Source organism: Simochromis diagramma, unplaced genomic scaffold (genome assembly GCF_900408965.1).
Source record: "Simochromis diagramma unplaced genomic scaffold, fSimDia1.1 OVJJ01000802.1, whole genome shotgun sequence".
Lineage (NCBI taxonomy): Eukaryota > Metazoa > Chordata > Actinopteri > Cichliformes > Cichlidae > Simochromis > Simochromis diagramma.
The window spans coordinates 10566532-10581309 of NW_024387492.1; the positions used below are offsets into that span (position 1 = coordinate 10566532).

Consider the following 14778-nt stretch of genomic DNA (forward strand, 5'->3'; position numbering starts at 1 on the left):
TGCATCTTCCCCACTTGTTTGTTACAAGTACAAGCTTATCTATTTAAATGAATTTGTTTGTGGCTGTTTTGTTTTGTTGTTTGGGTTGTTGCCATTACATTATGTTTTGTGTGAAGCATGCAATATGCATTGTGTTTGCTGCAACTTGTGTCCAGGAGATATATTGTGAGTCAGAACTGAGTTGTTTGAATTTGACTTGTTTGGTTAATTTGAACTGTGTCTGTCTGGTAAGTTTTTGATCCTACAGCTGCTGTGTGTGTGTGTGTGTGTGTGTGTGTGTGTGTGTGTGTGTGTGTGTGTGTGTGTGTGTACACCTGGGCAGGTGTGAGCTATTAGCAGTGATTGCATGGTTCTCTAGTATAGTAGGTGAATTGTAGGCATATCAATGTGGCCCATTTGTGCTAGTTGTAGGTTTTTTTGTTTTGGTTGTGTCAGGTGAGTCACCAGCTTCCTGCTGTTTAAATGGCTCACCTCTAATTTCAATGAAGACTAGGGTTCATAAAGTAGGTAAGCAGAAGGAGGCTTTTCCGCTTTGGTTCAGGGACATGTTGTATCTTTCATGTACTAACCGACCTGGGGCAATGCTGTTTGCTGAGCAAATGCAACATGAGCAACAAGCAAGATAGACTTGCAAAATACTTGGCTGGGTTTGGTAAGTTTTGCTGGAGGAGCGAGTTTTACTGGGGTTATTAAATCGGTGAACAAATAATTGTTGGGGACTGGCAAATGTTTTAAGTAACTTACCGTTTGTGACTGACAGCAGGTAGACTCTGGGTTTTTTGCACTAATCGACACTGCATACACCATTTCTTTGCCAATGCACTTATTTACACTTCTTATCATACTGACTAAACACAGCATGAAGTTCTTTCCTTGTTTGTTATAAATGAAAAAAACAGTCTTTTAATTGGCATTTGTGTGCATCTCCCTTTTTTAGTCATGGCCGTGTGGCCCAGTTTGTGATAAAGGTCTACCATATTAATAAGATCTTTAAAAAAAAACAACTTGAGCACAGACTACTTAGGCAGCATGTTTATTACAATTGACCTACTTTATTTTGTGAACAAAAACTGCATTAAAACCATTCTAAGAGACTTAAACCACAATAGAGGTTCAGATCAAATACCCCCCAAACTAGTTGCTTCCTGTTAAAGGGGAGGTTTTCCTTCCCGCTGTCGCCAAGTGCTTGCTCACAGGGGGTTATCTGATCGTTGGGGCCGAACTGAATTGAACAGTTAGGAATGACCTCTTCAACAACTGTCTTTTAGATTATTTATCTGAATTTCAGGTTCGGGATCACACCTCATACACTCCCCTTCTGGTTCCACGACTATATAAACCTTCCTACACTATAAGTTAGTTCACGATTTTGTGCCCCACCCTTCCCCACTTTTCTCAGCTCTCACGCCTCTCATTAGTATTTGGGGATTTGCCAGGCCTGGGAGCAGCCACCACTCCTCACTGAGGCCTTCCACAAACTGCTGTCTCAAACTTCGGTCTATCCTTATGCCACTTGTCATTCTCTGTTAAGAATCACCATCAAATCAAATTGAGGATGTGGTGCCTTCTAGTGAACTGAAGCGTAGCACGAGAGGCCAAAACTATTTTTTGTACTATGCCGTAAACATGTTTCTCCTGTAAAGTTGACCATTTTGACATTGGAGTTTATGGGAACTCTTTTGCTTTTGCAGCCAGCCTCAAGTAGCAAACAGCTTTGAAGAACCGCAGTTTTTGCCGCTCTGGTAATGATTCCTTTTTGTTAGTCTCCGAGGCTGTGGTTAGTTCAAACCTCTTTGTTTATAAGAAAAGCAATACATTTATTCACCAGCTTGGTTTCTTGTTGTTTCATTTACAACAAGGAGAGAAAAAAACAAAAGCCCAAAAGCCCAAACCATAAGACGCATATCCACGAGAACTTTAAGCAAGTAAGTCCATGTGCACTTAAGGCTTTTCAAAAATAAAATGCATCTCTGCAGAAAAGCTTCTCACCAGGTATCTCTCGTCATCTTTCATCCCTGGAGTTCGGATTAGGTGGTTCTGCTCGCCCCTCCAGTCACCAAAGCGACGGAAGAAATAGTTGGAGAGGAAGCGATTGATGGGATCCCGGATTATGTTGATATACACAGGCTGCTCTATCTTGAACCTGACACAGATAAATAAAAAGCACTCGGTAAGAACCAAAAAAAGAAACCCAAACAAAAAAAAACAACCCCACATTTTAGCCAACACTCATGAAATACTTTTGTAGACATTACCTTGTAAAGTTGAGGAAGTGAACATGTCTGGTATAAAGGAATGGCTGAGGAATACTGCTGATATTTTTCATTAGATCCACCTGGGAAAAAAAAAAAGACTCATTTAATGTGTCTTTTTACAAAAATGAATATGCATAAAATCAAACATCTGCAATGGATACGGACAATTTAGACAAAACAGCATCTTTAATTTTTGGTTTTTTAAAGAGAAATCAAAAATTCCCATCTGAATTAGTTAAATATTTGACCTCAAATAACCTCTCATAAAATAAACAAGTCATTATGTAAATAGCTATGGGGCGGCCTGGATTCACAATAAAGAATCAGAATGTAATATCACTGTTTTGTTCATCTCACAATGTTCATCACCTCAACATCTTGGATCTTTAGCCAAGATTTTGCCAACACCTCTAAAGCTGTTATTCAAAGTTTCTCCACCCTCTGCAGAATGAACAAATAAATCAATTAAGAAAATGAAATAAAAAGATTCCCACTGGGCTTCCAGGTCTGCATGGAGAGGCAAGCAAAAAGTACAACTACAGAGTGCAGAATAGCATAAATACTAAGCAACTGGACCCAAAATCTTAGTCATTCCTCACATAAAAGGTTCCATATTGGAGTAATTCACTATGTAAGATCCAGTTATCAAAGTCACACATGTAAAAAGTTAGTTTAATTCAAGTTATGTCTCTGCATCAGAAAATGATGCAGTATGCCTAATTTAAAAATAATAAAAACACAGAACAATGACTCAAAATATTGGCTAGCTTGTAGCGACATTTAAGTACTTTGAGTGGCTTTTACTTTAAGATGTGAGAGTGCAGCGCTCTTTTCCAGTTTGAAATATACTAAGCTGCATTTGTCTATTTGTATGCAAGCTGTGAATTTATTTTCCCCTTACTCATTTGCCTTTCTTTATTCCAGTCTCTGTTGTGTAGTTTAACTTTGGCAAGTTCATTTAGCTGAGCCTTTAAAGACAGAAGATAAGTGTAAAAGAGATTATAGGCCCAGTCTTTCGGTATGGCCACAGGGGAAGTTAAAAAACACTGGTACTTTGAGTCCAAAGATGAATGTACCTCAAGTCCAAGTAGCTTCTGTTACCAATTTGTCTCATCTTACTTTAATTTTCTTTCATTTCGTCTCTCAAATTACGGAGACCTTTTCTCCTGCACCAGAGTCACTTTTAATTACATGACACATTGTTTTCAGGAACTTTTTCTTTTCATTTTACCAGTGATAAAACTGCAATAAAGTTCATCCTATTTCTCTATATCAAAGCCCTTTCGACCAGTGAGCAGGAATCAGCACTGCAAAGCCAGGAAACAGACCGCACAGCTCGAAGTCATATTCATGTGAAGTTTAAGTCAAAAGATGTGTTTGTGTGTCTGCGTGTGACTTTACCCATCAGTTTTACGTTTCGACAGAGAGATAGAGGCTGAGGACTGTACTGAGAGGCAAGGCTAACCCACAAAATTAACTGCAGAAGACGGGCAGAGATGGTCTCAAGGCAAGGTTATAATGGAAACAAGCATGACCATGTCTAGCACGAAACAAGCTCAATGGCAGAACAATGCAGGCGATTTGAGAACAAGGGAACAAAACATAGTGATCCCAACTCCTCCATCCTAACTATATATAAAAGACTGACAGAGCTTCTGATACTTAACAATTCCTGAAAGCAGTATTGAAGCACCTTAAAATCTGTATTATTTTCTACTGGCTATCAGCGGCGACTGCTGTGGTTGGGGGAAAAAAGGTCAGATAAAGAACGGTGTCCTTTTGTAAGAACCTATCTTGTTTTTAAAAACTCATTATATCCCACTACTTCTGAGTGATATCCACTTCTAGCTTATCATATCTGCTTCAAAAACACCCAAATGGCTGAATTGCTCATCATAGGGTTTCAGGATGGGACTTGTATGGTTGCCCTCATAACTGCTGTGATATAATTGCTTCTTTTCGTTGTATTCGTCTTTCAGCTTGTCCCTTTATTGTCGACACAGCGAATCATCTGTCATCTCACCCTATCCCTAGCATCCTCTTCTTTTACACCAACCCTCTGCACATCCAACTTTACTATCCGTGAATCTTCTCTGTGATTATCCTCCTTTCCTCCTTCCTTGCAATTCCACTCTACCCAATTTCCCCCCCTCTGCCCAAACCATCTCAACCTTTGTCTCTCTTTGTCTCCAAACCGCTCAGCCTGAGCTGTACCTCTGACATACTCGTTTCTAAGTCAGTTCATCCTAGTCACTCCCAGAAAACCTTAACATTTTCAACTGTCACCTCCAGCACGGCCTAATGTCTATTCGTCAGTGCTGCCATCTTCAAACCATACATTACAGCTTGTAAACCTTCTCTTTCACCCCTGCCACTATTCTTCTGTTACAAATCACAATCCTGACACTCATTTCCACCCACTCCACCTTGCCTGTACTCGTCTTCACCTCTCTTGTGGACTGTCCATTGCGTTGGATATAATAGATTTAGATATAATTGGTTCTTCTTGTAATGCCTTCCATACTCCACACTTATCAGATGCTGTCACTGTCACCTCTGAATAACAATATTGTTGCTACAGAGAGCCATAGTCATTTCTGTCTACAATCTGCAATTCTACATTGCTGCAAATTCAACAGCATGGTGTGCTTGGGTAATGAGGATCTGTAAGACGTGACTCTAGCACCTTAAACCCACATCTTGCATATCTAGCGGAATCTGGATTGTTGAGATCTACCTTTTATAGGGGTGCAGAAAAAGAGCAAGAGAACTTCAGCAATATAATCTCAATAAATCAGTCTGTTTTTATTTATGTGTTTTTTTGTTGTCGTTGGGTTGTGGGTTTTTTTTTTTTACATTCCATGCAAGGTTTCATTCATTTATTTTAAAAAAAGAGTGGCTGAAAGGGCTTCTTTGTGTTCTGCATTGGTCCATGTCCACCTTTTTTCATCCAGTGGCAATACACAGAGCATGACTCTACCGGGAGAGGTGCCTGCTGTTAGATCATTATCGCAACGAGTACACACAAAACCCTTCAAAAGGAAAACACAGTCTTTGCAGAAGAAAACGAAAATCTATAAAGCTGCAGCAGGAGAAGAGGACACCAACTTGGCACATTTAAAATTCTCCACTACTGCACAGCAGAAGGACAGCGGAGGTGAATTATGCATTACAAGGGAATAATGGGCACATTAACAAAATGTCGCTGCAGGCAAATCCTTAACAAGTTGGAAAGTTTCTTTTTTAATCTTGGCTTCCAGGTTACAGCGGCTAGATGTCAATGAGCCAAAACTCTCTCAGTGATGAGTTTGTGTGTCCATCAACAAGCGCCAGGAGAGACCAAGCACAGTTATTTCAGAGGTTACCAGCAGCAGCAAACTAAATGCAAGGCAAAGAAAGGTCGATTACATGAAATTTCTTTCAAGACTTTTTTTTTTTGAATACATGACCTGCAGAAAGGTGCAAAGACCCTTTCCTCACATCCATCAGGTAAGGCTAAGAAAAGTTTGGGACTCAAGTGTTTGTGTTTGTTAAAGTTGCTTTAATGCGTTACTTTTCCTTCTTTCCGTTTCCCATGATCCATGACGTCAAGAGTAAATCTTAAAATACAAGTGAAAAGTAAGTCTTGGTAAGTTGGGTTTCACTTTAAGACGTAAAGTATTATCATTGTCGCAGAATAAAGATTACTGTAATTGGCATAAACAGCTTCTTAATACTCTCAACACGTCTGTAAAACTGGGGCCGATTCTCAAATCTTACTTATAACGGTCATGTTCCCTGTCGTTACAGTTTCGGTCTTTATTTAAAATGCTCTCAGTCAAATGAACCGATCGGTTAAGTAACAGTTTGAATGACCTGCTCTTAAAAAACTACATACAGGCAGCTGTTATGTCATAGACTTACTGTTTGGATAGCAACAGTAATATGTATACTTGTTTATGTACGGAGAGTGGTTAATCTGAGGCCCCAATCAGATTTGGGCTCAGTACATTTCCACTCACTCTGCTTCCCCTTCTGTGGATCTCTCCTGCTAGAAAAGTAAAAAATGTAAGAGTTTCATTAGCACTGTGGAATTTGTTAAGCCACTCTACAGCATTTATTACTTTACTTGAATTACGCATATAAACGTACATTTTAAAAAACATTTTCCCCTGATGTTCCCACCCCCGCGCCCAGGTTAACATGCAGGCACTGAATGCATTTAGCACGTTTGCTGTATTTGTGTGTTTTTCAGCCCCACCCCTTTAGTCCGTCTGGCCAGACCTCACTTTCATTCACCAGAAAGAAAGTAGAGGACGGTCTGAGATTCCAGGCATACCTGCAACCCTCTGAGCCCCTACTACCTCCTCCCCACAGCTCTGGTGGTGTCCTCACAGGGCTCATCAGGGGAAACGAAGGGGGAACCACAGAAAGATTTGACTGCTGCCCTGGGTTCAGTTTGCCTTTATATCACAATCAACTTATTATAAGCCTAAATAATCAGTAAGTGTGGTAAGGTACACACTCTTATCTTTGGCCAGACAGTGGTAGGAATCATGACTTCGATGGCAGACAAATGGATGGTAAAGAATTTTTCTCCTTGTTTTTTAAAGGTCTTACGTTTATTTTTTATAATTATTATTCAGGAAATGCCACAAATCTCTTTCACTAAGCCTGTTCTGGTGCACAGATAGTTCACGATACTGTGTGCCTCAAAGCCCATAGCAGCTTTGCAAAGTTCCAGAGAAACATGGCACCATCACTTTTGGTAATCAGCAAACAAGGCATCGACCCTGGGCAAACCCATTAAAGCACTACTGGGAGTGCCAGCAGGAAACCCATCCAAAACTGCAGTCCAGAGCCAGAACCACAACTGATGAGACCAGCATTTCTAAACTTAGGTGACATGCGTCTGGATCTGCGTAAGTCAACACAGAAGTACACATGTGAGAAGAACACACAAACACAAGCACAGACTTACACTCTTAACTGGACCCCCCTTGCTTAGACACCGGAATGTGCACAGTCTTTCTAAAAAGATGTTTTATACCCCGTGAATTAATGAGACTAACCGTGTTCTGCCACTGTCTGCGCAGCCAGCATTCAGAGATTGATGAATGGGCAAACAAGTAACTGTTTCAATATTAGTGTAATATTTACATCAGTTTGGTCAGTAATGGTTATATATATTTAGTGTCTGCTGACCATTCACAAGTGGTTAGCAGTACCTTACTTCGAAAGAAGGCTGCAAATGTGAGTCACTACTGCAGCACTCCCACACAACCACATGATTAAATTTCTTTTTTGCCCAGATGGCTTAAAAGAGCATTGCATTACTGAAAAAGTGAAATCTAAAAAGTACATGTGACTGGTATATGATACAATAATTCTAAATAACTCCAACCCACAATACAAAAAAGAGAGAAGTAAGACCACACAAAGGTAAGGACTGGCAGCTCGCAAAGGAGACCCCCACCTCCAGGAGCATAATTGATGCATACATGATGGATGATTGCGAGCATATTTTGAATAAAGTTTGATGCTGCGGGAGAGGAGATCAGAAGTTAACGATAGACAGCGATAAAGATGTATTTGATGCTGAAGGCTTGTGATGAGTAGACACGGTTGAAATGGTGTCTAATTTATATGACATCGATGCCAATAAGACAACATTTACTGTAACATTTGCTATTTTAATGCACAGGAAAAGATGGGCATAGGAGATGAAGTAGCAACAATGAAAATTCAGGACAGCTGTTGAAAGTTTGACAATTTAGGTCCATTAGATAAAAGCAAAGATGGCAGTTTCTTCTTCGCATAGATATTTCTACCAAGGCTAGGTTGATGAAAATGGATTTTCATTCATGCAGACAATTTGCTTTATGCCTCCAAAGCAGAGCTGCAGTTACTACAGAACAGATTTAGCAGCTAAGAACGGACAAGAAAGAGTTTAGTGATATTGACCGATTCTTTGAATTCTTACTGGTTCTTCTTTGGAGTTCCTGCAAAAACCCCCAATACCAGTGAAAGGAGTGGCATCTGTGTAGAGTTAATTTGTGTTGGAGGACATCTTAAATGTCAAGTTCCTAAAAGAAGATACCATTTAAACTCACAAGCGGGGTCACCGAAGGCACATTTGTGATTTAGAGGAGCTGTCATGGGTAATTATGCTGATAAGCAAGGGTGTAAATGATGCAGCGAGAGAGTGGCAATGAATGACTGGTCAAGAAAGATGATGCACAGGGCTAGTATCAAGTGCCAGAAGAGGGAGCAAATTGGGGCAGGAAAGGGTAAGAAGAACATTTTGTGAGGAGGACTATCAGACTGATGCTGCTGAGTTTCACAGAGTAAGAATTAGATGGTGCCTGCCATGGCATGAGGAACTTGGAGGATGTTGTCACTTTTTGTTATTATCGATGTGGATCCACTACCAGACTTTATAGAGCTGGCATCAGTAGAACGGAGAATTGGCTCTCAGTAGTTCAAGGACATAGCAACCAGTAGCTAAAATGTAGCCAGATGATGAAAATGCAATAAGCAGTATTTACATCTGGCAACTTATGCTAAGAAAGTTGATAAAGAAGCAGGTTGAATTGTTAATTAATCAGTGCATCAGTTTGCCAACACTTAAAAGCCATATAGTGAGACTGATGTGCCAGAGAGAGGTACAGAAGATTTTTAATTTGTAAATGTCATCAGTGGTTTCTGACAGGAATGGTTTAGAGAGTAAAGAGTGTTAATGGGTTTGACAAGCACTGGATGTTTAACTTAACACAGCGTGCCTGTAAACCCTGCTGGACAAAAACATAGCGCAACACTGGCTTGTCATTAATAGATGGAATGCTTGATCTATCTGTTTTCCCTGCATATATGTATTTGTTATTGCAAGAAAAGGAACAAGACCAGCTGGTGCAGAGAATGCAGATTCTTTGAACGCAGCCCCAAAGAGACTTGAAATGATGGGACATCAACTGGCATCCTGGTGCCAAAGATGAGCCAAGGGCACTTAAGAGCAATTTCATTTGCATCAGTTTCCTATAGTTTCTTGATTGAACTACGAGGAATGATTGTCACAAGTGTACCCAGTCAGCAGTAATACACCTTGCTGTATTAAATGACAGAGTACGCCACAGACCACCGTAATCCCATTTGAGGCAATACTTGTATATGATAGCATCTCGTTGCTATGTTTTATCGAGGCTAAACGCAACCCAGGAGAATGGTCAACTGTGGGGATGGAGAAAGATTTGGCAACCTGGTCCTAGAAGTTGGAGTAGATAAATATAACAAGTAGGACAGAGAAATTGCATCTGGCAACCCCGCTGCCTGCAACTTTTTCAACATACTGAAGTATGTTGAAAAAGTAAGATAGAAGAAACGGAAACTGGCATCCTGGTGCTAACTGTGGAAGTAATGAAAGGATGGTGCTGAAAACGATGCCATGAACTATGTTCTTGAAGGTAGAGGCTCATTGCTGCTCAAAGATTAACCTTGCTGAATGGGCAAGTGGAAAGGATACTGATGCTGTAGTGGGGTCAGACTAGAATAATAATAATTTGATTTTCCTGGTCTTGGACCGCGAGCATCATTAGGGTAAAACACTTTCAATAAGTTAGCTGTATTTTTTTGAGCAATGATGGCTCATCCTTTCACTTGGAGGACTCACTGCGAATTGATTCAATTATCCCAATCACACTCCCAGTTTATTAAAACCATACCTAGATAGAAAAACAGTTATAGATTGACCTCCTCAGAGCCTAGACCTCAAAAATATTAGAACAGTGTGGGATCATCTTGACAGGAAATGGAACAAAAGGCAGCCAACATCTAAAGAAGAGCTTTGAAGGTCCTTCAAAAAGCCTGGAGAACTATTCCTGAAGACTATTTACAGAAATTACAAGAAAGTTTGCCTAAGAGAGTTCAGGGTCTATTGAAGGATGAAGGTTGCCAACCAAATACTGATTTTCAGAATTGTACATACTCTGTTTTTCCCTTTAGCTGCAAAAACTTCAATTTTTCCAAATTTGCTAGCAAAATCTATAGAAATGATGGGTGGATCAAGACTTTTGCACAGTACTGCATATATCAATTAGAAAAAGATTTAAGAAAGGGCATTATTTATACACCTTAGCATTTTCACTCTTATTCCTACTAGCATGGCTGAGCACTACGTCTTAAAAAGCTGTGGTATTTTTAAAGGAACGCAGTTTTTCCTCTGTAAACCCAATGCTCATGTCCTCAAGATATTCCAGGAAATAATAAAAGAAGATTCATGATCCTTCAGTCTTTTTCTCACAATAACTACAAAAACAAGCACTGAATAAACCGCTGCTGTTAATTTGACACTGACCACACAGTTATTTGAACAATGCACAGTTGCTTTAGCTTCACCTGGGGGACACACGCTGCTACTCGAAGGATGTGACAATATCATCTGGCTGTTTAACAGTGAAATGATTTAGACCTGTTTAACTACACTCATATAAAAACAAATGATGAATGAGTTAGGAAACAGTTTAAAGTTGACGGATTTGAAGACCACAAACCCTCACATGAAAGAAATTATTTTTTAGTGTCATTTTTTTTCCCCATATTTTCCAGGATGATTAAATTGTCCAAGTAAAAGGGAAGAGAAGAAAAAAAAAAGCTACATTTCCATGGCAAACTAAGTTTAGATTGTTTTAAATGATCCAAAACTGCTATTAAGGGACTCCAATGTAGACTTTTGATAGTTCGGCTATCTTTTTGTGTAATGTACAGTACACTTGTTGTATTGTTTTACATGTGAGATGTAGTGCTTCGGCGAACCTTATTTTTGGTACTAAGCTTGCATCTACTGCTCTGAAGAGCAGCTGGCAGATTTTAAAGCCTTGTGCCTCTTTTTTCTTCTTTTGATGAACTATTAAAAGGACGTTTTTTTCATAGCTGAACTGCAAATGATTTTTTAGGATGAACTAGGATATTGTTTGGGGCTTTCATTGACCGTAGACTTATTTAGAGCTTCCAGGACCCCAAAGAGATTTTCAACATAATTTTATACAATTCTGAATTGTATACACACACACACCCACACCCACACACACACACTTGTTTTCATATCTTATCGAGGACATCTCATTGCCATAATGCTTTCCCTAACCGCTTACCATAACCCTAATCATCAAAAATGAATGCCTAATCCCAACCTTCAACCTAAACCTATCCATAACCTCATTGTAACCCTGACACTAAAACCACATTTTGAGCCTCAGAAATGCCTTCAAACTCTTGGGAAGAGCATATTGTCCCCATAAATGACTGTTGGTCCTCACAAGTATAGTAGCATGACAATGTTCTGTCCTCACAAAGATGTCTTAACATCTAAACATGTACACACACAAAATATAATACGAAAAAGATAGATTTTGCTATATTTTGTGCTTTCTCTTTTGTTTCCGTTCAGTTTTTTGGTTCTTTCTGTTGTTCCACAATATAATGTGTTATCACATGTTAGATCTTCCCCATAATCTTCTACCAGTCTTTTAAATCCATGCATCACGAGCCATGGGGCGACCGTGGCTCAGGGGGTTGGGAAGCGTATCTGTAACCGGAAGGTCGCCGGTTCGATCCCCGGGCTCTCTGTCCTGGTCGTTGTGTCCTTGGGCAAGACACTTCACCCTACCGCCTACTGGTGTTGGCCAGAGGGGCCGATGGCGCGATATGGCAGCCTCGCTTCTGTCAGTCTGCCCCAGGGGCAGCTGTGGCTACAACTGTAGCTGCCTCCACCAGTGTATGAATGTGAGAGTGAATGAATAGTGGTATTGTAAAGCGCTTTGGGTGTCTTGAAAAGTGCTATAGAAATCCAATCCATTATTATTATTATTATCACTGGACCACAGCGCGATCTGGGCTATCTTACCTGTTCATGCTTAGTGAGGCGTGTTTTGTTGTGGATGTCAGAGGAGACCAGGTTGAACTGGTGTTTCTCAGCGAGTAACCTCAGTAAGATGACCACCGTCCGGCTGCCGCACTTTCCCACACGATTATAGATCACCTGGCTTGGGAACGGGAGTACCTGCGAGGACAGAAACGCACACATGTATTCTGTATTTTACTTTCACTGTTGATAAGTGAAAAGTGCATTTACTCTGTGCTATTTTGCCTATAAAAAAGCAGCTAAGGAAAAAATATTGTGAAAAAAGCAGAAAAAGGGAAATGAGGAAATGTATTAAATTCTTACGACATTCTCCTGTAACTTTGTGTCTGAACTTTGACCTCTAGTTATAACCTACTCTCTCTAGAGCTGAACTAAACTGCCTTGACAACACATTAATAGTACATTAAAAATAACAGACACAAAGACCTAGTATGAGTATACAGTGCTTAACTGTTCTCCCCTTAAGCTCCTCCACAGAACTTAGTCAAAACGATACTGAGGCAAAATCACTTGGAAGTTCACACATGACTCACCAATTAGCTCATCCATGATTCACAAACTTAAAACTGTCGATACCAGTCTATTTCATTTCCAAGAAATTGACTAATGATTTACATTGGAAGGTTATCGCTGATGTGTAATTTAAATATGAAACACATTTAAGCACAAGGTCAGTAAGAATGCACTAATTTGGCATTTATCTCTAAGAGTTCACAAGGCTTACACAAGTGGCCCCTAAAGAACGAAAGCACTCTGAGAAAATTTATCAGTGAGAACACCCCCCTCCCCTCCCTGACACACACACACAAAGCCTTATTTTTCTGATTCTCCGCTAAGAGCAGCCCCACCCCAGCACAGAATCCGTACAAACAGTGAAGGCCTCTCGGACTATTTGCCAGAATTTAGTGGAAAAGCAGAGAAAACAATAGGACTGATGTTGAAGCGTTCAAGGAGGGAGAAAGAAATGATGAGAGGGCCAGAAGAGAAAGATGACACCACCGTATCAATATCACTTCCCGCATATACGTCCCAGAATCAAAGCCTGTTCCTGGATTTCATTAGCAAGTGACTACGTTTGATGCAAATACATGAGAACATGCCCTCAGATAAAGAGGTAAAGAACTGAAATGACAACATAGCTTCAGTTAGGATAAGATTATACAAGTTTAGAGATTGTTTTTTATTACCTAACAAGAAAAGTTTGTTATTCTAACAAAAATATGAAAAAAAAGAAAGAAAAAGAAGCGATATCATTACATTTGGGAAAAGTTTTTGAGCTGACAGGAAATAGATGTCTTGGACAGCAGTTCAACTTTCCACAGTGTTTGCCAAGTAACTACAGGCTGAAATACATTCAGTGTTTCACAGGACAGCATATCATGACAAATGACTGTCAGACTTCTAACATCCTGCTGCTGACTAACAGGAATAACAGCAGACATGCCTTCAAAAGTCCAAATCTCCCGCTGGCACTGACAACACAGAAAGGGCAAGCTTTCAGCTTGTGCTATTGTTGTTCCCACTCTGTAGAGCTTGGTTTCTGATACACGCTGGGAGAAATGTCCACAGGGTCTGCCAGTAAAGATTCTGTCAGAAAGTATTATGTAACCATGCTGTTTCCCATCATGTTAGAGAATGACACTTTTTCCTGTTGATATTCATGTTGTTATGGGGTTTTTTAATCTCTAGCTTATATCAAGCAGACTCGGAGATGAGCAGTCCACTTTCCTATTCTCCTTTTTCCCCTCTCTTACTTGCTATTCCACAATTCTTCCCACACGTTCACACAAAAAAAAAAGTATCGAGTTTCTTTTTCTTTTGCACAGTTTGAAATGTGTCATTAGTTCAAAAAACACACATGAATTATTATGAGTTTCTCATGGCTGGACCGGCCATCTCTGATATGAATGTGATTAGCGGTAATTTTTCTCAATCTTCAATCATCTAACAGGAAGTTTGAGAAAATGTCCCGGTCGGCTGCGCGTTACGACCACAGCACACACACTCATCTGTCTTTTGCAGCTGCTCCAGGAAAGCCACACACCGATATGCTGCTAACCTGCCCTTTGTTTGTGTTCACCCTGGTTTTATTTAGGACTGATTTGGGTTCAGTGCTCCTTAGTATCAACAGCTCATATATCGCTATGTGAGGGGTGGCAATTAGTGTTAGGGTGCAGTCGACATTCTCAGCAACTTCCTCTAAATACTTCTCCTCTAAATCCATTCTTCTTCACTCTCATCCAAAAGAGGAGAAAGGGAGTCTTACTGCACTCAGTAGCAGTAAAAGTGGAGTTTCAATCAAAGTATCTAAATAAGCACCACTAATGCTTTACATTAGTTGAAATGAACAATGACTTGATTTGTGCCTTAACAAATGAGACAAGAATAATTCAACTCAGTTTTAATCATATAATGCCGAATCACAACAACAGTTGCCTAAAGGCGTTTTATATCATAAGGTTATGACCCTACATTAATACAGAGAAGACCTTAACAATCAGATGACCGACTCTGAGCAAGCACATGGCAACAGTAGGGAGGAAAAGCTCCATTTTATAACAGGAAGAAGCATCTGGCAGGACAAGGCTCAGGAAGGTGCAGCCATCTGCCTTTGGAGGAGGGAACCAG

At 40.1% G+C, this 14778-nt stretch overlaps 1 protein-coding gene across 2 annotated transcripts in view; it reads right to left on the reverse strand.

The window, feature by feature from the left end:
• usta (uronyl 2-sulfotransferase a) overlaps window positions 1-14778 on the reverse strand; it is a 59254-nt gene that overhangs the window by 12238 nt on the left and 32238 nt on the right. For both annotated transcript variants that reach the window (XM_040017306.1, XM_040017307.1), the window contains 3 exons: window positions 12133-12288; window positions 2256-2335; window positions 1990-2143 (listed from right to left, as the gene is read on the reverse strand). In XM_040017306.1, the coding sequence (XP_039873240.1) occupies window positions 1990-2143; window positions 2256-2335; window positions 12133-12288 (390 nt within the window). The remainder of the gene's footprint in view (window positions 1-1989; window positions 2144-2255; window positions 2336-12132; window positions 12289-14778) is intronic.